Here is a 23,551-nt window from a genome sequence, read left to right as displayed (position 1 = left end):
AGTAATAAACTATATGTGTGGTTTCTTAAGATCATATCTAACTGCTTCTCCCCCAATTTTTTTTTTTTTTTACCACAAAACAAAACACATAATTAGTGGGGTGTATTGTATGTGAATTTTAAAAAACTTTTGTGGAGTTTAAAAGTCACGTGGTATTCAATTAAGATTTTTAAAAAGTCCGTAAAAGTCTATATATATTCAATTAAGAATTTTAAGGAATCTATAAAAGTCATGTAGTATTCAATTAAAACTTAGACTTTTAAAAAGTTTGTAAAAATCTATGTGTATTTAAAAAGTCATTGACTTTTATTGAATTCATTTAATGATGGATTTTAATAGACTTTTATATGTATTTCAAAGTCATTATAAATTCGACTTCTTTCCTGCAGATTTTTAAGGATTTCTATAGATTCTGTAGAACTCCGTAAAACTCAATAAAAATTTGTAAATTTTACAAAAGTCTGTCACTTAAAAAAGTCTACAAAATATTTTTAAATCTATATACACTACGCTGCAACGGTATTTACACTTTCATGTGAATCATGCTAGCTTCAGACACTCTCTGTGTGAGTACTTTAGAATATGCACAAACTCTCTAAAACTGTTGAGCGTGTGTAAAATAGAATTTCACAAAAACTTATTTAATTAATACCTCTGAATTGGGTATAAAGACAACCTCAAATTCAGGCAGCAGATCAGATCCAAAATAAAAGGGCATTTTAGTTTGACATTGTTTGCTAGGTCCACCCTATCTTTATATATAAAAGAGAGTTGGATGATCATGTGGAACAGAAAACAAGAGGAGTCAAATTATAATTAAATCATGGATCCAACAAACTAGTACTTCCTCCCAAATCCTAGCCGCTTTCCTTGACACTCAAACTCATATCAAGACACAATATATCACATGTCCATTTCAATTCATAATATTGCAACTTACCCTTCTCAATAGTCAATATTCAGCATTAATTCAGATACTATTCTTGATCATTCTGTATAATTCAGAATTAATTAATTGTTTAATTAAAGAAATATATAATGTATAGATCCGCAAGCTGGAGCCGAGTGGCGGATGAGTACTTCTCGTCGTCACCGTCCTCGGCAAAAGGGCCGTCGGGGCTGCGGATGTCGATGTCGTTTGATCAAGGCGGTGATCAGCTGCCGGTGTATGATCCTATAGCCGACTTGGCCAAGAAAGAGAAGTCTCGCATCAAGTTTGCTGAGAATGCTGTGCATCTTATCCCCTTGGTGCTTCTTTTATGTGCTTTCATCCTTTGGTTTTTCTCTAATCCAGGTAACATAATATCTTACTTGTTATAAATAAATAAAGTATAAAATAGATTCGACAAAATAAATAAAAAACATTATTTGGTTAAAAAAGTTGGAACAAATTATTATTAAGTTTCTAATTATGTTTTGGTATTGAATTTTTTTGCAGATATAGATGTGAGGATTAAAGGGGATGCAATAACAGCAGGAATTGAAGGACTGACGTTAGATGGGGAGATTGAGAATGATAGTGATGGTACTCAAACAGGCGTTATACCCATCGTGGATTTGGGAGTACTAGACATGGACTCAACAACAACAGAGCAAATCGAAGATAAAAACCCAAGATAGAAAGGCTTGGAAGGAAAACAAAAAACAAAAATATTGGAGCTATATATAGATGGATCATCCACGCAAGTGAATTGATCATTGGTTGCTTAAATAAAGTAGTAGTACAAATCAAACTTGGGGTTTATATATATCTTCCTATATTTTGTTCTGATCAAGCCATTCATTTAATGAAATGCCTATGTGTTTTCCAGCTTTCTTCTGGTTTAAGCTTCTTAATTGTTTCCATTCATATCAGAAATTGATCAAACTTTGATATATGAAATTGAAGTTTGAGTACTAATTAGTGATTATTAATTGATATAAGTACAAGGATATTAAAACTAAGATGGTGTGCATTTTTCAAATAAAAATGCAATGATATTAGTACAAGGATATTAATACAAGGATATTAATGCCTAATTTCCAAATAAAAATGGTCTTATGCTTAATTACATTATCCTAAACACTTAAACCCAAGTTGGCCAAGTACTTTAACTCGAATGGTATTCAAAGGGGTGGATAAAGGTTGAGGCTTTAAATTCGAGTCTCCATGATGATAAAATAAAAAATAAAAAAAAACCCAAGTTGGCCAAATATTTTGGTTGTCACCCATAAATGCCTCATTGGTCATAAAAGGAGATATATATATATATATATTTGATTAATTTTGTTATGTATGTGGATAGCAATCTATATAAGGTCCATGATACCGACAGGTAAACCAACAAGGCAACAACTCATGTTGGTGTTGAAGAATATTGCTTGTATTAATCATGGAATGAATAACATAAGGTAATTTTCCTTCAGAGTTTGTTTGTTTTTTTCTTTTTTCTGGGAACAGAACTGATTTAGATCTAAAATTAAAAACTGTGATAACTTATTTCAGACATTAATATTACCAAAAAAAAACTACACAGTCTGACACTCTGACATCGAATGGGCCGAAGGAGTTTATTCAAACTGAAGAGCCTAGCCTAGGCCCAGCCGCAGGCCCACATGTAAAACAGTAAAAATCTTTGGCTCCAAAGTTTTACGTAATCTATATATATATATATATATATAAATATATTTCAATCTATATATATCCGAGGACCGAACTTTTCGGTTCTATCATCACTTTGTCATTTGCTTTTCCAGTTCCCAGTTTTTCTTTGTCCCTCTTTGTCTCTCTCTTTTTCACTCGCCTTCTCTCTACGCTTTTCCATCTGAGAATCAAACCTGGTCTAGATTCTGTTCTGGCTGGACCGGTCCAATCCCGGTCGAGTTCTTCGAAGATCAACCATTCACAGTCATGAATCCTGAGTAGTAAGCCTCCGATCTCTTTTCCCTTTCCTTTTGTTTCCTATAACGCAACTTTAGCCCTCTCTTTGCATCTCAAATTATTTTACCATTAAAGCTTAAAAAATAAAGTGGGTCCTTTTCCTACTATTTTCCTTTGTCGGCAGCCATTCGTTTTTTTGGTGTTTTTCCATTTTTTAAAAAAATTTAATTTTTTAGATCGGTGATGATTTCGTGCTAAACGGTAATGGGGGTGTTGTTAATTTGTGTTTCTTTTTTTAATTTCTGTTAATTTCGTTGAAATTCTGTTTGCTTGCTTAGGAAAATGAAGAAATTGAAAACCCAAGATATTGGATTTCCAATTAGTTTCATTTTTCTGCCTTTTGGTCTTCAATTATGATTACTATATCCAAAAGGGGCACTAGTTTATTTCTTTTTGTTCTTTAATTGATGATTTTTTGTATTTTTTAACTGAGATTTGCCTTCTGTATTTGCACAACTCCATAGCTTGGATAGTGGTTTAGAGGTTAATGGGCCAACTATACTTTGATTTAAGATCTTGGTATTCAGTTGTTTTTAGCTCAGTCAATGCATTATGCTAAATATATGGTTCGAAAAAAAGACTGGATTGTTAATTTGCAGCCAAACCTGTTGAATTTAGATTGAAAGTATTGCAAGTGAATGATTATGTTGAAATGTTCTCTGCTGCAGTGATTACTTGTTTAAACTTCTGCTGATTGGAGACTCCGGGGTTGGAAAATCATGTCTTCTTCTGAGATTTGCTGTAAGTTGTTAATACACTGGCCATTTAGTCCCTGCTGTCTTACCCTTCTCCTTTGCTGCAATGAAAATTGTAGTGCTGATTGATTGGCTTATTTTTTCGCGTGATTCATTGAAGTTTACCCTTCTTTTCTTGTCTCTCGCAGTATAGTTAACTGATTAATTTCCCAGTAAAGGGTTTCTGGCAATTATTTACTTTGCCCATTTGTTTGTTACTTGCTGAAAAGGAAACAAATGTTATGCTATGTACTAAGTTGAGACAATGATATTTGGGGAATCTAGTAGTTATTCAGCTCTTTGATGTAAATGATTAGAAGAAAGGCTTCAAGATTCTAAATGAAAATGATCTTCTAGAAATTTGCAGAAGAAAAACCTGTAATGGCTATCCCTAACTGTCAAAAAGGCTTAATTGTACCTCTTCCTATCTCAAACAATGAGCATTGATTTACTTATTATTAATTAACCTATGCCTGATTTGTGTGTTGAAATATAGTTGATATTTGCTGGAGCCGAATTCATGACTATCATTGCTGACTATTTTGCCTATCTATATGATACAGGATGATTCATATCTGGACAGCTATATTAGCACAATTGGAGTTGATTTTGTAAGCTCTATATTCTGGGTCAAATTATGTTTATAGAAAATATGATTCCTAATTATTTTTGTTTTCCTTTATCTGTAGAAAATTCGTACTGTGGAGCAGGATGGAAAGACCATTAAACTTCAAATTGTGAGTCTCTCTCTCTCTCTCTCTCTCTCTCTCTCTCTCTCTCTATATATATATATATATCTACCTGTTTCTCTCTCTGCAATGATGATTCTAAAGTCTTGTGGCTGAGCCATGTTTTTCCCTTTGATTTTTTAAGGTGCTGATTGGTGTTTGCTCCTTTTTTTCTTTGTTTCTTTTCTTTTGGAGTCTTGTGTTACTGGAGTTATATGCCTTTTTTTAATGTTCTTTTAGCACTGCATCTTATGAATTGCTGTTATTTAATCCATCTAGCTGTTATACTTATCTGTCATATTTTCCTTTTCCCCTCTGGACTTGTAGTGGGACACTGCTGGCCAAGAACGATTTAGGACAATCACTAGTAGCTACTACCGTGGGGCACATGGCATTATAGTAAGTTTTCTGTTTTAGTTTTAGTTTTTCTTTTACTTTCATTATTGTAGCCGTGGTTTTGTCTTGTGCTCTTTGCCGTAGATTTTGTTTATAACGTTGGTGTATGTGGCAGATAGTTTATGATGTGACAGACCAAGAGAGCTTCAACAACGTTAAGCAGTGGTTGAATGAAATTGACCGTTACGCTAGTGAGAACGTAAACAAGCTTCTTGTTGGCAACAAGTCTGACCTCACTGCTAACAAAGTTGTGTCTTATGAAACAGCAAAGGTGAAGAAACTGTGTGCCTTCCACTACTTCCTGTTCATATTTTTATCAATTACTCATTATTTAAATGACTCTTTCCTATCATCTTATTGGTGTGTTAAAAGGCATTTGCGGATGAGATTGGGATCCCTTTCATGGAGACTAGTGCGAAAAATGCTACTAATGTGGAGCAGGCTTTTATGGCAATGGCTGCTGACATCAAGAATAGGTACTTTTCTGTATGTTGTGTGTGTATTTTCTATTTTCTTTGTACTGTAATATAAGAGAGAATGTTTGCTGCATCTTTGAGTTGAAGGAACTAAAATTGATTATATTCATCGACTATTGGTTTCACAATTCTTGTGCTTGAATCAGTCGGGCTTTTCAAGTTTAAAATTGGCGTCAATAATTCACTCATTTCTTTTCACCACATGATTGCAGGATGGCAAGTCAACCAATGAACAATGCAAGGCCACCAACAGTGCAAATTCGAGGACAACCAGTCAACCAGAAATCTGGGTGCTGCTCTTCTTAGTTGGTTCTCTTGCTGATCTTCTGTGGCATGAGTGCATGGAGGAGGCTTCTCATTCGTGCATTTTGAGACCATATTAATGACTTGCATGTCAGTTCTGTTTTTATATGTTACACTCCCAAATTCTATTCTTTTTAGTCTTTTAACTGGTATGTACAAATGATGCTTGGTGCTCAGTTACCTCCCAAATTCTGTTTCACTCGTTAAATTGGTGTTTCATGTGGATGCTTAAAGGAAATATGTACGTTTCACTAATTATAATATATTGCAAATTGTCAAGATCTAGACTCTTGAAATGGATGACTGCCGGAGATTACATTTTCCCTCAATCCTCTATGACCTGGTGATGTGCCTTTGCAACATGAATATTAGCAGTGATGAAATGGTCATGCATAAAATTACTAGCTCATAGCAGCCAACCAATAGCAAATTTGGACTGTCCATTACGAAAATTTCAAGTTCTCAATATTTACTAGCCTTTTAAGATAGTGCAATAAAAAAATGGTGGAAGAAATTGCTGTTATTTTCTTTTAATTTACTGTTTATTTGTTTTGATCAGTTTCTTTAATAAAGGGAATTTTCGGAATATTATTAAAAGTAACCACCAGACCCAATAATCTATACTATAAACTATACATTATTTTTTAACACGTCCCAATCTAATTAAAAAGATTGCACCTGAGAACAGCCTATACAAAATTACTGTTTCGCTTCAAACAAAAAACTATCTTACGAAGTTAATAATGATCTGGAGAGACTTTCGAAAGTGCTTGCAATGATTATAAAGAACGATAATATGCAGGATATCAAAAAGTGGGACTTGGAAAATTGTATGATCAAGAAATCATGTATGGCCTCATCAGTCAAGCTACCTCATTTTATCATCAACAGAATATCAAAAGGTGTGACTTGGAAAATGTTCCCGCATTATACAATGGTACACCTGAATGAAATGGACCAACTCAATTGATTATTCTCATAATAGACAAAATTGAGAAAAATGAAGTGTAATTTATTTATGTGACTCTGATGGCCCCAGAAGAAGGGGACGAGTAATTGGGTCCTTGAGAGGGTTGAGGCTGCCCAATTTTAAGCTCCAAAGCATCTTTTTGATCAGTTGGTGAGGTCATCATACGGCCTCCTGCCATTGATGGACTGCTTGGGAGAGACCTTGGTGATGATGGAATTCCAGAGGGGTGGGAGATAACAGGTCCACAAGTAGCAAAGTTATTGCCATGCCCATGGGTTTTAATCATATACGGGTATCTAGGTCTAGTAAACTGCACCACTGGGCCATATGGTACATTTCCAGGAATTCCCACCTGTTCAAACATGAGCAACACCATCATATACAAAGGAATTAGTAACAGATGGAATGGATATCCTTAATGACCACTTGTTGGAATTGGAAGAGTCTCAAACTTTTGGGTCAAACCATTCTATAACTATAAGCATTCTAGTACATTTACTTTCCTCTTCTATAAAATTAATAAAACTATTTGGACCATCTTAACTGACCACCTTACTGACAATCTCTAATATAAGCGAAATTTAACTATGTGGGTCCTGCCTCTGTTAAAGAAATAGTCAGCAAAGTGATGAGTGAAGATGATCCAAATAGTGATACTCACAAAACAAATATGTTCTACAAATGATTAGTCATAATGAATCAAATGAGCAGAGACCACTGTTCCATTGAGTATCTATATGATTTAGCTACCTAATTCATATGAGAGTATAGCAAGACTCAATTGGAACTAAATTCACCCTAGAATATAAGAATGGAGAAAGACTTAGACAAATTGGTGCTTACCATATAAGGCATGACAGGGTAATTTGGAACACTGCAAGCTGCAGACATTGGAGACATTGCAGCAGCAGATGGGGGGCTATCTATGCAGAGATGTGGGAATCGGTTTAAAACCTGAGCCGGCATGCTAGCCTGTAAGATTATTGGAAGCCATTAATGTTAATGGTAAGTTAATGTACTTTTTCTCCACATTAATGCTTGATTTTATACAGCTGGGGTTTACCTGTGGTGACTTATTAGCTGTGTTAATCTTCTGTGGCAGAACACTAGAGCTACTACCCTGTACCACAACCAGCAGTTATTTAAAGGTTATGTTGAAATCAATGAAGTTGATGACACAATATATGGACTTACATGTGAGGAAGTTTCAGTAGCTTTATATGTTGGTGATCGTGGGGAGTCTAGAGGACCTTGATCCTGCAGGTCCATCAAGTCTAAACTAGTAATTTATATGACACTAAAATATGCATAGTACAGAGAGAGATTAGGGAGAGAGAGAGAGAGTTACAGAGAAGTCTTTAAAGTGCATGTCAAAAAGGCTTGATCTTCGTTTCTTCTTGTCATTTGTAGCCTGCCTGAGGAAATACTTCTGTGCATGACTAGCAACCTGGGTTGGGGTTCTGGTGGTCACAAAATTTCTAGCTATTCCCCTCCAATCACCTTTCCCAAGCTTCTTCAATCCAGCTAGGAATACTCGATGCTCTTCCCCAGTCCATGGCCTCCCTGAAGAGATTTCATTATTTAAAATCCATTCACAACCAAAATTACCAAATCTCAACCATCTAAATGCAAAACTTTTAATTTATTGTCATCAATGCTAAAACAAACTCATCTTCTTGCATCAATTTAATAATGTTCATTAATAATTTTACTACAAGATAGAGAGATTGGAGATGCCAAATTAATTATGGGTTTTAAAAAAGGTGCATAGTTTAGTAAATGCAAATCAATTTGAAGAGCAGCATGTCATCTACAGTATTTAATTACTATTGCAAGGATTTACAAAATGCATGAGCCAGTAAAGAAAAATCTAAATAAGCAAAATGCAAACAATGAAAGGAGAATACAATTGTTTAACCAAAAAAGAAAGAAGAATTGAATTGTCCCTATAGAAGACTCATACAGTCTACCAGAATAAATAAATAAACAAACAAATAAAATCCATCAAGTTACACTAATACACATACATACGTATACAAGAAGAGACAATTAAAGTGTTAACAAAGAATTCATTAAGAAAACAAAATCACAATGGAATGAATTAACGGATTGGAAAGATTGAAATCATCAAAGCAGAAATATTACAGAAACAAAAATTAATACAAAAAGAAGAAAGTATGATCATACTGTAAACTTGTACAATGTACATAATATATATACCACTAATGGCAGATCAAACTACAAGCCAAGAACATGTACATATCAATCCTCCAACAAATCAACAAATCAATCAAAAGCATGGAAACATATGTATGCACACATAAATCACTTATTATATATAAATATGTGATGTACCCTTTTTTCTCTCATGAGCGGCTTTGCGTCTCTGGTTATGAATGAGGCCATCGGAGAGATAGCCGGCATCATCAGTTGTGACATTGTTGTTGTTGTGGTCTGCGTTGCCGGCAGCCACAAGATTTCCCATGCTAAAACTCTTCTTCATAGAATCGTCCACATGTTGTTTCTCCATGTTTATGTTCACACCAAACAGCTTCAAACAAACCCCTTTATTCCCACCATGGTTGCACGTCCTCGAGCTGTGACCATTGTGACCACAGTGGGAACACTTTCTCATCGAATCCTTCACCATTCTTGAAAACCCTTCTCCTCAATTCAACCCAATCAATCCAACAAAATCTTACGCACAAAACAAATTAAAAAAACCAACAACAGGGTTAAGAGATTGTGATGATGGGTTTGGATTAATTTTTTTTCGGGAGGTCTCTGAGTATTTATGGGCTTTTGGTTTCCTTTTCTATAATAAGTCTACAGCACACGTACCCAAGTTTCCAATTTTCCATATCCTTTTTTTCCTTCACCACTAAGCTCACTACCAATATTTTGGTAATCACTAATTCCGCCATTAAAGAAGAACCATTTTGAATTATCAGATCGAAGGGTTGTGATTTCTTCTTTGCTGGGACAGCGAGAATCTAAGCCGTGTGATTAGAATGGAAATTTGGTGGGGTTTCTTTTTGCAATGGGTTTCTGCCACGTGGCAGTACCATCCTGTTCTTTGTGAAGCTGGTCTTACGCGATGATATGCTGCCTCTCTGGAAACTCGGTACGCTTCCCTGGTCCTTGCTACTAATTTTATCTTTTTACCCAAAAAGAAAAAAGAGAAAAAAAGAATTAAACCCTTTCCAGCTTTTTTGTTGATGTTGGTGGTCAAAGTCCAATTTTAGCTATCTAATTTGGGAGATTTATATTGAATTTAATCAAGACAGCTAATCATGATTTTAATTTGAAGTTACCTTGTGATATTGTACAACGAGGTAAGCCTATCTGTGTTGGTGAATTGTTGGGACCCAAATATTAGAACAATTTAACGATTCAGATTTCTCGAAATTGATTTCAAGCAATCTGGACCATTTAGATAAAGGCGGTGTAGCAGATTGGATATACAAAGTGGGCAGTGGATCATGACTGAATTTGTTTTGCTAGATAATTATTATTTTCTTTTCTTTTGAAAGTTTTATCGATTATTATGATTGAATTAAATGAAATGTGTTTAGATAACATTATGAATTTTCTTACTCGTATTAGACTCCTTAGCTAGGTCTGTTGATTAGTAATTAGGTATGAAATTTGGCAATTTATTGCTTGCATGCAAAGAAAGTAATTTATAGATAAGAGGAATGATTATCTTTTGCTTAGGATATTTTCTATTAAAAAAAAAAAGTAACAAAATCAGTTTGTGTTGTTTTGTTTTCTAAGGGAATAGAGTCTGAATCGAATTCTCTAGAAAATTTGAGGTAAGATGTTTGTTTTTATTAAGAGGTAATATTTCTTATCTACTGTGAGCCCTTTAAAAACATAATTGCAAGCAATATTCAAAAAATGAAAATAAAAAATAGAAGCTGCTATTAGGTCAACCTGCTATATAATTTCACGGAATTGAAAGATATGTTACTAAAATATGAAAATTGGAAAGAGAATTTCGGTGTAGACCAAATAGGAAATTTTTTCAAAATATGATAGCTATCTAAAATATGTTATTAAAATCACAATATGGAACACACCCGATAATGTGTTAGGTAGAGGATTGAGAAAACCATTTATATCACAATCATCGCCACTTTACAATGTTAATTTACATAATTACCTTATCCTCAAGAAAGGTAGGATAGTTTCAGATTTTCATGCTTAAATCTAAAAAATAACAAAGAAAATTGAAACTTGGTATTTCCAAGGAGTAAATAGATCATTGATACCATCTTTTTTTATTTTTCGTTTTCATTTTTTTCTTCTTTTTGGTTGGCCGTGTAATATAGTGGGTACTCTCAGACCAAAAAAAAAATGTAGTGGGTACTCTCGAAACCGGCCCAACACTGAGTCCAACGTAGCTTGTGATCAGCCGAATTATCCAAGAAGGTGCCCATAATTTGGGCCTTTTTTTTTCTCATAAAAAACACTACGAACCGCCACAAAAAGTCAACAATTGTCGACACACATCCACCACAACTTATCTTTTTTTGGCCGGGACAAGAGACTATATCAATCACCATAGTTTGTGTCCTTTTTCTTTTGCTATTTCTTATACATTTTTTTCCAAATTATATGATTTTTCTTTTTCTTACTTAGTTACTTCTAATTAATATGATTTCGTTTTATTTCTTAGAACAAGAAAAAAAATTATTTGTTTTTAACCCCGAGGAAATCAATAACAAATTCATATAGGATGAGGTCAATAGAAGTTAGTTAGGTGGTTTCGTCTTTTTGTGACCAAACAATGAAGAAACGCATACTTGAATACAGACTTAAATACAAAGAGAGTAGTCAGCTTCAGGTTAGAGATGGTCAGCAAAGTTTGTCGGTATATAAGCTGTATTACTTATCAATGCACCACGTGTTAATACGCATGCATGCGTTTCAGTTTCAGTTTTAGACTGTGCTCTGCTTGAAGATTCTATGCTGTTCGTGTTCAGTGCAGAAAAAGTTAATTAATTTGTTCTCTTCTCTGTGAATTTACATGCATGTATTTCGAGCTAGGTGGGCTCCACCTATACATCAATCACAAGCATACTACTACACCCTTGTAGCTAGTTCTATGTATTTTCCCCAATAGACTAAACATTCTAAAGTTGTATAATTTTCTTTTTCTTTTGTGGAAAATCAAGGACCTCCCGAGCTCTTGCTAGTTGCTATGATAGATATGGAAATAAAATTACTCTAGGACCTATGTATAGCTTTCTTCAGTTCATGCCATTAGGATTCGTTAACTCATTAATTGCAGATGTATATATATATATGTGTGTGTGTGTAATAATGTTTAAATACAGATGTTTGCATTCCAGATTGTGAGTTAGTGAGTATTAATTGTGTTATTTATCCCACTATTTTTTTTATTTTTTTAAATTTATATAGTATTCATACATTGAATTCTATAATCAAAAAAAAAAAAAATCAATCGTGTTGAATAAATTGATATACCGTAAGACGGTAGTCAAAAGTTTGAAAAGAAGTGTCGTTACACGAACAACTTATATTTATTAAGAATGTGAAATTCAACATGTGAATTACCTCTTTTAATACCATATGTAATAGTAACAACATTTTGAGGTAATACCATATTAATAGACTTGTGAAAAGATATTTTGTTCTAACCCTAATAATTTTTAAGGTGAGATTCAATATTCTCAACATATCGGACAAAATTATTCTTTTTTGCGTGCAACGGCGCCGGGCTTTAAGGCAGAAAAAGAAACTACAAGCCACAATATATCTTAGACCTAGTCTTGTATTTATATCGAACAAAAATGAAAAAGTCTTTGGTGGAACAATCATGTCACATGAATGACGCAACTTTTAATAATACCGACATGCATGTTAATTTTAAGTAAAATTTATAATTACTTAAAGTAAATAAGATATATGGCATTATAATATTGAGTGATCATATTAATTATACACATAATACGACTATCCTATTTAAAAACTTTTCAACAAAAATTGAGTGGTTGTTTGAATGACCATATATTTTTTTAAAAACATGAATTTTGATTTGTATAAGTAACAATTTTAAGTGTCTAATCGAAAATTCAGGTTCGTTTAGCTGAGTTCCTACTTTTAAACCTTCACATGAACACAATTTAAATGTGAACATGAGTCCAAACTCCAAAATATTGCTTCCCTACTTATTAAGGATCCTACTTGATCTTCCTCTAACATTTTGCATAAATCTTTCCTTTATTTTTCTCTTTTTGAGTGGATTGACAAGCTGAGAGATTTGGGAGCAAAGAGTCAAGAGAAGTTTGTTTAGTTGATTTGTCCTTTAATTACCAACCTCCATGGAATTATAGAAGCAAAGCAAAAACGCCTGCACCTCTCAATCTCAAAACACAAGGACCGGGAGTCCGCATCCTTCAACACGTGCACTACACAATCCACGTACATCTTTCATCGCCTTGTAAGTCAGTCCACTTATCAGCTACACGTGTACCTGCCCATGCATTCGCCACTTGTACTAAAACTTTGTCTCCCGTGTCCCAAACGCTGCCGTTTCTTCTGGAATACCCAATACCGTGTACAATTAACATTTAACGTCCGTTACCCGCCTCCAGAAACCAAATGGTATGATCTCAGACATGCTTGGAGACGCCGTTACATGTTCAAAATGCCCAATAACACCTGTTGGAAGCTGCTCTTGTTGAGCTAACAACTGGCTCGCTCTGGTAAAGAACTAAGCCATGCATGCAATTTGCAATTTGCAATTTGCAGACCCAGTTGATGATCCACTGCTTCACCCATTACACGTCCGTTACCGTTAACTTAACGGTGAAGTGTATAGAGCACAAAAGCCATGGCCAACTCCTAAATACACCATGGTTAGAAGTTAACTGAAGCAGAGAGTTGGGTTGTATTGGCGCTATAAATAATGCACCCATTCTTGTACCTCCAACCCATCCACCCCTTTGCCTGTTGATTGTTCATCCTGTCATGGATATCATCTTTTCTCTTACTATTCATCCTTCTATCTCATTATTTTTGACTCATGAAGCTCTTAATTGTGCTATAATGAAGAGATTTATTTCCGCCATCCAATGCCATTAGCTTTGTATTTTTCCGACACAAACCCCAATTCCAATGGTACAAATGTTATAGCTTGTAATCAACATTTTCGTATTAAAATTCAAATGGGTGTTCGATTAACTCAAAATTCAGCCTACCTAGATTGCTAGAAGCTATTGCATGTGTTTGTTCATTGTGGACAATCATAATTGATAATTCATCCACCATTCGACCATGTTGAAAGGCGTGCATCCAGGTTTCTACAACCTATCCGACCCGCACCCGCACCTATTTTCGGGTCGGAGCCCATCGTCCGAGTACAACGACCGCATCATCGACAATACCATATTCGGGTCCGACCAGTTCCGAATGTTCGCCTACAAGATCAAGCGGTGCCCGAGAGTGCGAAGCCACGACTGGACCGAATGCCCCTACGCTCACAAAGGCGAGAAGGCGCAGCGCCGCGACCCCCGAAAGTACGACTACTCGGCCATCGCCTGCCCCGCCTTTCGAAACGGCAAGTGCCACAAGGGCGAGCTCTGCGAGTTCGCCCACGGGGTTTTCGAGTACTGGCTGCACCCAGCCAGATACCGGACCCGCGCGTGCAATGCCGGAAGGTATTGCACACGCAAGGTGTGCTTCTTTGCGCACACGCCCGAACAGCTTCGGGTGGCGGAGACCAAACTCAAGTGCAGTCATCACCACCATCCTAATTATGTGTCTCGGGCGGCTAGGATGAGCGACTTGATCCACGGTGGAGATGGAGCTGGCCATGAGACTGCCACGTCAGCGGTGACGGAAGAGTGCTTGATCAAGAAGAGTGTTGACGATTCTTTTGAGAAGTTCTCGGCATTTTTGAAGAGTTTGAGGGAATTGAAGCTGACGGAGCATACGGATGAAGGGAATTTTCCGGCGAATTCCGGGTTGGATTCGAATTTGGCCCACGTTGATTGGATTTCGGATTTGGTGCAGTAATTTGTCAGCTCATTAAAAGTTGTGGATTAAGTGTAACAAGTTTAAATAAAGATTAGTTAACTTAATTGTTTAATGTGAGTAGTACGTACTACTAAGCCTAGCTATGTACTAAGGGAACTCCTGTATTTTTAATGTTTTCTGTTTTATTTTTCTGTGTTGTCAAACCATAGCATACGCAAGTCATAGCCGCTTAATTTGCTCTCTAACAAAATGGATGCCAAATGTCACCAATCCCAACAAATAAAACATACATGAAACGGACCAAATTGGGAGAAGTAGAGAACATGTATAAACATGGATTTATTTATTTTGTATAACAAATTTACAAGATATTTGCGATTTTCTTCAAAATGTGTTAGAAAGATTGCGAAATGTAAGAGAGTGTTGGACGATATGAGGATAGCCAAGTGAGGTTGGGTCTCAAATTTTCCACTTCCAAGTAAGGCAACATAAAAATGCGTATCTATTTAATCTATTCATTAAATCTATAAGCCGGTTTCACTTTTATACAATTAATGTGTAAAGAGTTGTACAACTTGTTATTAGTTCTATAACTAACTTCACTAGAAAATAACTGTCATCATAAGCACAAGCTACTAGCTAGCCTAGTTCTATATAAGAGATAAACTTCATATATGACAATTAATTTGGACTCGGAGCATTTCCTGATATATACGTATCTAGAAAGCTAGAACCAGCTAGCATTGAGATTTCTCATATTCAAACCTTTAATTTTGTGGTGTAAAATTTCAGTACGTGCCAGGAAGACGTACATGTACTGTTCGGTATACGAAGTTTATAACTCACTATGTCTTACAATTACTTAAAATGCACCGATACCATTACCATAGTTGTCCACTCCGGCACTCCCAATATTACTGAAAATGGCGCATTGAATTTGTTAAATTTTTTTTTTTTTTGAAGAAAAATTAATAAAAACTGGTTAAAAATACATACCTTATAATTAAGTTAATTTGTTCAATATTAATTTTTTTTTTCCTTTTTTGGTTTTTTCAATGATTCTATTACTGTCAAGTTCATATCTATCATTGCCGAGCTTAATTGACTTTCCTTCCTAAAATCCAAAAAGAAAAAAGAGAAAAAAAAAAAAAAAAAAAAACCTCTTGTTTGCAAATTTTTTGGTTATATATGTAACATGCAAATTGACACCTGCAGAAAATACTGAGATGTATTGACTGTAAAATTGACACCGAACGTTTCACGTTTCTCATCTGTAAGTATTGGTGACCTGGAGTGGGTTCAGGCAAACACTTGACCTTGGTGGGACCCAGTTCTAGTTCAGTCCCCGACAACCACCACCAGCTTCATCCCCCAGTTCACCACCGCCACCTTCATTCGCTACGTGCCCACTGCCCAAACTCTCTACACATATCCATCATAACATCCCTTTTCCCAAAATTGACTTCCTCCCAAATTAAACAAACCCAATTTCATCAATTCCTCCACCCATATTTTACACCCCATCCTACCATGTCCTCAATGTCAAGGTCACGATCACAACCACAATTTACGATTACATATTTTGTATTTACAAATTTGATTTTGGTCTGATTAATTTAATTACAGGAGGAATGAGGTCAGGATTTGCAAGAACGAGGACTCTATTTTCCATTCCCAAGAATGCTACGCTTGCACTCAGGTGGGGGTTCCCGTCTTCCACTCCAACCGCTGCGACTCCACCCAGCACCACCTCCAATGGGAGCGCTCCGCCGGGTCCTCCCTGACCCGGGTCCACACCCCGTCCGACCTCAAATGCGGCCCGCAGGACCTCACCCGGCCCCGCGTCATCGACCCACGTTGCAGCAGCGTCAAAAGGTGGAACCGCGTCGTCCTCATGGCACGTGGCCTCTCCTTGGCCGTTGATCCCCTCTTCTTCTACGTCATCGCGCTCAGCCTCACTGGGCCCCCCTGCTTCTACATGGATGTCGCGCTGGCCCTCTTCGTCACCGTTATTCGCACGTGCTTGGATCTTTTGCACCTGGCCCACATCGTGCTCCAGTTCAAGCTGGCTTACGTGTCCAGCGAGTCCATGGTGATTGGTTGTGGGAAGCTGGTGTGGGACCCGCGTGCCATCGCATCTCGCTATATGAAGTCCCTCAAGGGGTTTTGGCTCGATGGCTTTGTCATTTTACCAATCCCTCAGGTACATATAGCTACCTGCAAATTACATTCACTAATCGTTTTCGTTTACGGCCCACATTTTTCACAGTTCTGATGGATATGCTATATATGTTCAATATTTTCAATCACGATGCTTGAGTAATAATTTGAATAGATTTATAACAACACGTTAATATGCCATGAAAGTACGTTATTATTATAGAAAATTAAAAATTTCACATGTAAAAATAGTTTTTGTCATTTAACGCTTACTATATAACAATGGTTCCACATAATTTTTATTAATATGGAACTTGCATTGTTAAACTAGGATAATTAGGCTTCTAGCCAATTAATTATTTAATTTCCATATTTGATTCAAATATGTATCATACTTGTTTTTTGCAGGCTGTAATTTGGTTAATTGTGCCAAAATTGCTTAGAGAAGAAAGGACTAGATTGATAATGACGACCCTTTTGGTAACCTTCTTGTTTCAATTCGTCCCCAAGCTGTACCACAATGTATACTTGGCCAAAAAACTACAGAAGGTCACAGGCTACATCTTTGCCTATGGCAACATTTGGTGGCGTTTTAAACTAAACATCATTGCCTACTTAACTGCCTCTCACGTACGTAGCCTACGTTAAACATCATCATTTCTCAATTCACTCTATAAGTACATTGATTAATGCTTCATTTTTGTTTACCACAACTTTAAAAGAGGTACAACCCACCTATATGAGTAGTATCATCTCTATAAAAAATGTACGTGTTACAAATAATTTTATTTAAACCAATTCCGAGCTTTAAGTTGCGTATGTTCATATATTTAATTAGATGATTTGGTTCAATTACATGTAGATTGCTGGAGCGTGCTGGTATGTGCTTGCAACACAACGTGTGATGTCATGCCTCTTGGAACAGTGTGACTCAATTAGGAACTGCAATCTCTCACTCTATTGTTCGACAAAAATATTTTCCAATGGAAAGTTGTCTACTACTACTGGTGGTTATACAAAGATGAAGACAATGTGCTTGGATGAGGACACCACATACGGTTATGGCATTTACCAGCCGTTGCTTTTGGTCTATGCCGGCAATACACTTGCTGTTCGAATGCTTTATCCCATTTATTGGGGTTTAAATAACCTCGGGTAAGCCACAAACGTATTCAATTATTGAACAAGTGAAATGGAGTGAAAGATTAATTAAGCAAAGAATAAAAGTATTTATATATACCACATGTTTTGTATTTAATAAAAGTGAGATTTATTTGTATGAACATGCCTTGTTTTTATTAAAGAGGCTGATGATAAACATGTGATACTAAAAATGTGGTACATAATACACCTAACATTGGTCGGCTAACAAATTCTTCCAAATTTAAAGCATAATATTGTAATATTGTATTGTGATGATGTGTATAAATGGGCATTATTCTCAAGTACTTGTACTCACATTTTCAGGTCCTTTGCCAACAACCTTACTCCTACTAGTGACTGGCTGGAATTGATATTCTCATGCTGTTTGACACTTGCGGGCTTGGGCCTCTTTATTACATTACTTGGAAATATCCAGGCAGGTCGCTCAAAGCTTCTCATATACCTATCGATCGACCGATATTGGATGATGATGAAGTTAATTAATTTTTGTATGTGTAATTAATTATGTAGATATTTTTGCAAACGATGATGGCAAATAAGAAGAGAATGCAGTTGAAATATCGAGACATCGAATGGTGGATGAAGCGAAGGCAGTTGCCATCTCCTTTGAGAAAGAGAGTTCTCCAATTTCAACGCCAAAGTTGGGCGGCCATGCAAGGACTCGATGAGCTTGAATTGATCCAACATTTTCCTGATGGCCTCCGCAGAGACATTAAGCGTTATCTATGCCTTGATCTGATCAAGAAGGTAACAATTCACCTTATGCTCAATTGTCTTCGCCTCAATCTTACATTCCAAATTCAGTTCATTTGAATATAAGTTAGTGATCAGTATGAATATATATAGCTCGACGTACTCCAATAGCTTGACACTTTACTTAATTATCACGTCATTGATTTTGTAAATTGAAATTCTAAAAATGGAAATTACTTTCATAATTCTTAATTTTTGACCAATTTTATACCAATCTGTGATCCACAATACTTTGTTCCCTATAGGTATCGCTATTCCACAATTTAGATGATGTTATTCTTGACAACATCTGTGATCTTGTTCGGCCGATAATCTACTCCGCCGGTGAAAAGGTGGGATACACGTACAAATTGTGGTTTTTCTGGATGTTTTTAAATTATCTGATTCATTATTTATCCATTCGTGTTGATGACAAGAAATTATTACGCACGTACATAGATAATTAGAGAAGGAGACCCAGTACAAAGGATGGTGTTCGTAGTTCGCGGGGCCATAAAACGCAGCCAAGGCCTGAGCAAAGGCTTCCTAGCCACCAGTTTTCTCGAACCCGGTAGCTTCTTCGGCGACGAGCTTCTCTCGTGGTGTCTCCGCCGCCCATTCTCGAGCCGCCTCCCTCCCTCCTCCGCCACATTCACTTGCGTGGGACCCATCGAAGCATTTGGTCTGGACGCGGATTATCTCCGCTACATCAGCGACCATTTTCGCTACAAATTCTCGAGCGAGAAGCTGCGGCGGACGGCGAGGTATTACTCGTCCAACTGGCGGACGTGGGGGGCCGTCGTCATTCAGCTTGCGTGGCGCCGCAACAGAGCCAGGAGTAAGGGGACTTTGGTGGTGCAGGACGGGGACATTGAGAACCGCCTGCGGATGTATGCGGCATTTTTTCTGTCGCTAAAGCCCCATGACCACCTCGATTAACTCATTTCTACTACTCATACCTACTCAAATAAGTTGTGGAATGTGGAACTTGCAATTGACATCTCAAATAAGACAAGTGGACCAAAGGTTTTTCCTCCAATTCATATTTACTCATTTTGAATCGCACCATTTTAAAAATACAAAGAGAGATAGAAAGAGGGAAGGATAAATTTGTAATTTCAAAATTAAAATGGCGGATGCATGCAAAGAGAGGAAATTGATGGGTTCTGACTTGGCCTTTTCTTTTTGTGAGCCAGAACGTAAACAAAAATACAAGTTGGGCCAAGGGCTATACATAGACACCTATGATTTCAGAACTGACCCAAAAGAATCCGGCAGAGGGGTAAATGGCAAAGCCCGGCTTACAAGTCAAGGCCCAACTCCGACAGCTTATCAAGTTCTTGTCACGAAGAATTATACCATCCTAGCTTGTATGAGTCTTTCAAACCCTTCTATCAATTTTTTGGCTGTATTTTTAAAGCTAAATCCACTGTACCAATCCGATCTGAACAAGCAACAATAATCCCACCTTCAAGCATTTTATTTTTTATTTATTTATTACTTATTCAACAAAATTGAATTAGTTCTCTCATTTTCATTGATAGTTATCCACTTATCCCCTTTGGTTTATGCGAAGGATGTGAGACAAATCAATAATAATGAGTCGGAAAGTTCTCAAGTACAAACTCCCTGGTTAACTTTTAGGCATTCTTCTCTTTTTGCTGGGAATTCTTTAGATAATAAAAGGTATATATATTTCCATTTAAGTCATTACCTTTTTTTTTTTGGTACTCACTTACTTTTTCATTTGTAAATACATTTTAATATCAAAATGTATTTACAAAACATATCCCATTCACTAAGGCTGACCATATATTCTAAGAACAATAATATTAATCTGGACCTACACAGCAACTACTCAGAAATCGATCTGGGCCTAGACTTGAACCATAGGAAGCGTTATGATTCAGGCAGCCCAAATACGGACTTAATTAAACCATGGAAGCCAAGTGATCATAAATTCATCTTTCTTCTTCGATCTGAATATTAATTAATTCCAAATTAATTTAGTAAGATATGAAGCTGATTTCCAAATTCGAAGTGTACTAACGATCCACTTCTTAAGTGCCAACGTTGTTGCAATCTCCAGATGGTGAACAATTTCTTCTTCTGTTACATAAATTTTCAATTATATGAATAATTTATCCCGGTTTAATTTTCTTGGAAGATTTATTTTCATCAACTTAACACGTGTATGTATCACTTTTTTTTTTGGTCGAAGTGTATGTATCACTTTATGCAAAGTATGGAATCCCTGATTTCGTGTCACCGGCCACCTCTTCGGAGTCCTGACAAAATACCATGCACTGCGACACGTAGCCACCGACTCTTAGTTAATACATGCAACATATGATCTCCCTGAAAATATCGAAATCACCGAATAAAACGTTTTTTCGAAGAAAAAAACAAAAAAAGAGCCAAAGAACCCAAGAACCCAAGTTAAAAGATCGAATCTAAAGCTGAAAGTAAATTAACAAGTTCTATATATTCATCTCATTCCCAAAAACATATGACACATACACAGCAAATGAACAGAGACGAGAGACTATTATTATAACACAAAACAAAAGCAACTCAAATACACGAGACAAGAAATAAGCGAGCCCTAATCTACAACTACAATGATATTGTTGCCGTAGAAAAGAACTAGCAGACCATCATCATCACCATCAACAACAAGTACACGGACATGTATAGCACATGCATGGTGCCCTAGCTGCAGCATGCATGCAGATTGATTAAGAAGTATGTTGACCAGAGGTGAGGTGCTGTTGACCAAACTGCTCAGCCCTGTCCTTCATCTCCCGAGCCTTGCCAGCCAGCTTATGGCGCGCATTGTCAAGGCTGTCTGCGCCAGGTGGGTGGCTCCCAGTGACGTACTTGTAGATCCACGACAACACGGTGACCGCGGCCACACCAAATCCCCCAGAGGACAAGAACCCCATCATTATAAGGGAAACAACGATCACAGCAGGGATGAGAACCGGACTGAATATGACAAGCAGCGGAGTGGCTATGGTCAAGGCAATGACCGTTCCTGCTAGGACCAGACCGGACAGGACCAGCAGGGACCCACCAGCGGTCACGGCTGTGGCCGCCTTGGCCACTTGGTAGGACCGCTGGTGGTGTTGTTGGCCATGGCTTTGGAAACCGCCTTGGCCCCCGCCGTAGCGGTCTTGGCCTTGGAAGTGATGGGATTGTTGGTGGTGCTCGGCCATTTTGGTCAGGGGTTTGATTTGGAGCTAGCTAGCAAATATTTTGATGCACAAAATTTTATGTGACTGATGAATTTGCGAATGGTTAGCTGGAATGGGTTGAGGGGGTACTTGTGGGAATCGGGGGTTTATATAAGTGGGAGGATAGTGAGGTGGGGAAGCACGTGTTGAGGAAGGGAGGGGCACGTGTTGAGGAGCTCCTCATGCAGGGGTTGCATGTAACGCAATGGCTTTGTGTTGCGACACGTCGTTTTGTCCGTATTGGATGTCATCGATGAGTAATTTGCTCGAGTCTAACAGAGAGAGTGAGAGTTTTTATGGGAAAGGTTGTGGAGTGTTCGAGGACTTCACATAAGGAATGATCGAGTGCGGTGATCAGGTTTCATTTTTACGTGTTTATGATCGCCGATGTGAAGACTAGCGTGGGCCAGACCCAAATGATTTTAAGTTAATAGGATTCACTAAGTCCCAGCCCAATACAAGCTATATATAAACCTGTATCCCAATTTTGCCCCGAAGTAGGCTTGAATCTTCTACTGAAAAGCCCATACGCTGTGGGCTTCAATCCGACGTTCGTAATCGGTAGTCCAATCTGGTTAGAAAAATTAGATGATGATTTTTTTTTTTTTGGTCAACAGAAAAATTAGATGATGATTACTTTTACTGTTTTACATTGAAATTAATTGCTCATGGAAACATTTCCTTGAGGAAGACCTTGACCTTTTCTCTTTCTTAATGAACACCTTAAAAGAAGTTTATAACCACCACCAAGGATCAATTTTCTACCATGAAAGCACGATCAATTAATCATGAAAATTCTAGGTGTCCAATAATTTCTTGACCTGGTGATCTTTTCTTATTTCTTGATTTGATTGCTTTCATTGTCCAGTTAAGTAAAAGAAAAATAATAATAATTAATTAGTTTACGTTAAAACTTTACCATGCCTTGAACTTGATTAAGATACTATTATTTATTACGGAGAAAAAAAAAGATGCTATTATCTATTTCACTTTTGACTGTAATTATTCTACTTACCAGTTTACAGTTAGGTTAAGAACCACAATGACCTCCTTTTGTCAAAAAGCAGTACTAGCTAGCTTATCTTAATCTAGCTAATTATAGTATTAAATATAGAATTACCTAGGGCCTGGCGGCACTTTCCTAGTGCATGAAGAAGAAACACTTACTCTAGTCCAAGCTAGCGTGTGATTAAATTCAACTAATGCCAAATTCATTTGAATAAAGTGGTATTTGAATTACACCTAGTGTTAAATCAATTTGATTGGCAACTTGGAAATAGGGTTCACTCACCAACCCCGCTATGGCCTGACTCTGATGGAAAATCAGAGACATACAAATTAACTTTGAGCTGAGCCTCTGCATTAGCACTTTTCACTATCAAAATCAATCAAAATGGGATGTTGCTTCGGATCCTTTGCATGGAATTTCAATGTGTTACATGCACATTGAAATGTGTCACACACCTTCGTGTCAAGTGGATCTCTTTTGGTGGTTTTTGTGCTTTTCACAATGGTTGGTGCCCACTTTGCCACACAATAATTGGCAAAAAGTTAGGCATATATTGCACGTATAGACCAAAAGCTAATTTGGAAAATCATGATCAAGACCATATATATACATCATTATAGTTTCAGAGAAAGTTATCATTCAGTCAATTTGGCCAGTTTCAGTCACCATGAGTAATTTCATTATTAGTAGCAAGAATTTTCCTTCATGCTCTAAAT

The 23,551-nt window shown here is 36.8% G+C and overlaps 6 protein-coding genes across 6 annotated transcripts; 4 read left to right on the top strand and 2 right to left on the bottom strand.

Annotated features, from left to right (window-relative positions):
- Nucleotides 1–995: 995 nt before the first annotated feature.
- On the top strand, nt 996–1,801 carry LOC147289650 (uncharacterized). Its single transcript, XM_086236998.1, has 2 exons — nt 996–1,294; nt 1,439–1,801. Exons 1-2 carry the CDS (start codon nt 1,039–1,041, stop codon nt 1,618–1,620), a joined length of 438 nt encoding a protein of 145 aa, XP_086093124.1. The 5' UTR covers nt 996–1,038; the 3' UTR covers nt 1,621–1,801.
- An 896-nt stretch (nt 1,802–2,697) lies between these two features.
- Nucleotides 2,698–5,836, top strand: LOC147289649 (GTP-binding protein YPTM2). The gene is made up of 8 exons (XM_086236996.1): nt 2,698–2,904; nt 3,589–3,661; nt 4,218–4,265; nt 4,344–4,391; nt 4,710–4,781; nt 4,894–5,049; nt 5,151–5,254; nt 5,467–5,836. Exons 1-8 carry the CDS (start codon nt 2,891–2,893, stop codon nt 5,558–5,560), a joined length of 609 nt encoding a protein of 202 aa, XP_086093122.1. The 5' UTR covers nt 2,698–2,890; the 3' UTR covers nt 5,561–5,836.
- Nucleotides 5,837–6,573: 737 nt separating this feature from the next.
- LOC147289648 (myb-like transcription factor family protein) lies at nt 6,574–9,177 on the bottom strand. The gene is made up of 6 exons (XM_086238167.1): nt 8,883–9,177; nt 7,876–8,090; nt 7,722–7,784; nt 7,591–7,647; nt 7,371–7,499; nt 6,574–6,879 (listed from the first exon to the last, which is right to left on the bottom strand). Exons 1-6 carry the CDS (start codon nt 9,175–9,177, stop codon nt 6,574–6,576), a joined length of 1,065 nt encoding a protein of 354 aa, XP_086094293.1.
- Nucleotides 9,178–13,832: 4,655 nt separating this feature from the next.
- Nucleotides 13,833–14,573, top strand: PEI1 (Zinc finger C-x8-C-x5-C-x3-H type family protein). Its single transcript, XM_086234865.1, has one exon. It carries the CDS (start codon nt 13,833–13,835, stop codon nt 14,571–14,573), a length of 741 nt encoding a protein of 246 aa, XP_086090991.1.
- A 1,272-nt stretch (nt 14,574–15,845) lies between these two features.
- On the top strand, nt 15,846–19,529 carry LOC147289646 (cyclic nucleotide-gated ion channel 2-like). The gene is made up of 8 exons (XM_086237840.1): nt 15,846–16,081; nt 16,161–16,737; nt 17,103–17,324; nt 17,557–17,849; nt 18,162–18,273; nt 18,369–18,605; nt 18,857–18,943; nt 19,050–19,529. The coding sequence occupies exons 1-8, from the start codon at nt 16,065–16,067 to the stop codon at nt 19,527–19,529; spliced, it is 2,025 nt and encodes a 674-aa protein (XP_086093966.1). The 5' UTR covers nt 15,846–16,064.
- Nucleotides 19,530–21,328: 1,799 nt separating this feature from the next.
- Nucleotides 21,329–21,808, bottom strand: LOC147289645 (oleosin 1-like). The gene has a single exon (XM_086237986.1). The coding sequence runs from the start codon at nt 21,806–21,808 to the stop codon at nt 21,329–21,331; it is 480 nt and encodes a 159-aa protein (XP_086094112.1).
- Between the last annotated feature and the right edge of the window lie 1,743 nt (nt 21,809–23,551).

The sequence above is a fragment of the Dryas octopetala genome, chromosome 3 (genome assembly GCF_963921425.1).
Source record: "Dryas octopetala chromosome 3, drDryOcto1.1, whole genome shotgun sequence".
Lineage (NCBI taxonomy): Eukaryota > Viridiplantae > Streptophyta > Magnoliopsida > Rosales > Rosaceae > Dryas > Dryas octopetala.
Note: the sequence above shows the minus strand (reverse complement) of the source record. Positions and strands in the feature narration are given on the sequence as shown.

What these genes read in the sequence shown, in the direction of transcription:
- LOC147289650 (XM_086236998.1), top strand. Translation starts at nt 1,039, where the DNA reads ATGTATAGATCCGCAAGCTGGAGCCGAGTGGCGGATGAGTACTTCTCG. An exon ending in TTGGTTTTTCTCTAATCCAG is followed by an intron (nt 1,295 to 1,438) that starts GTAACATAATAT and finishes ATTTTTTTGCAG; the next exon opens with ATATAGATGTGAGGATTAAA.
- LOC147289649 (XM_086236996.1), top strand. An exon ending in GTCTTCTTCTGAGATTTGCT is followed by an intron (nt 3,662 to 4,217) that starts GTAAGTTGTTAA and finishes TATATGATACAG; the next exon opens with GATGATTCATATCTGGACAG. An exon ending in AGACCATTAAACTTCAAATT is followed by an intron (nt 4,392 to 4,709) that starts GTGAGTCTCTCT and finishes CTGGACTTGTAG; the next exon opens with TGGGACACTGCTGGCCAAGA.
- LOC147289648 (XM_086238167.1), bottom strand. Translation starts at nt 9,177, where the DNA reads ATGGTGAAGGATTCGATGAGAAAGTGTTCCCACTGTGGTCACAATGGT. An exon ending in CTACTGAAACTTCCTCACAT is followed by an intron (nt 7,648 to 7,721) that starts GTAAGTCCATAT and finishes GTTGTGGTACAG; the next exon opens with GGTAGTAGCTCTAGTGTTCT. An exon ending in CAGCTAATAAGTCACCACAG is followed by an intron (nt 7,500 to 7,590) that starts GTAAACCCCAGC and finishes ATAATCTTACAG; the next exon opens with GCTAGCATGCCGGCTCAGGT.
- PEI1 (XM_086234865.1), top strand. Translation starts at nt 13,833, where the DNA reads ATGTTGAAAGGCGTGCATCCAGGTTTCTACAACCTATCCGACCCGCAC.
- LOC147289646 (XM_086237840.1), top strand. An exon ending in TGGGGTTTAAATAACCTCGG is followed by an intron (nt 17,850 to 18,161) that starts GTAAGCCACAAA and finishes TCACATTTTCAG; the next exon opens with GTCCTTTGCCAACAACCTTA. An exon ending in CATTACTTGGAAATATCCAG is followed by an intron (nt 18,274 to 18,368) that starts GCAGGTCGCTCA and finishes TTAATTATGTAG; the next exon opens with ATATTTTTGCAAACGATGAT.
- LOC147289645 (XM_086237986.1), bottom strand. Translation starts at nt 21,808, where the DNA reads ATGGCCGAGCACCACCAACAATCCCATCACTTCCAAGGCCAAGACCGC.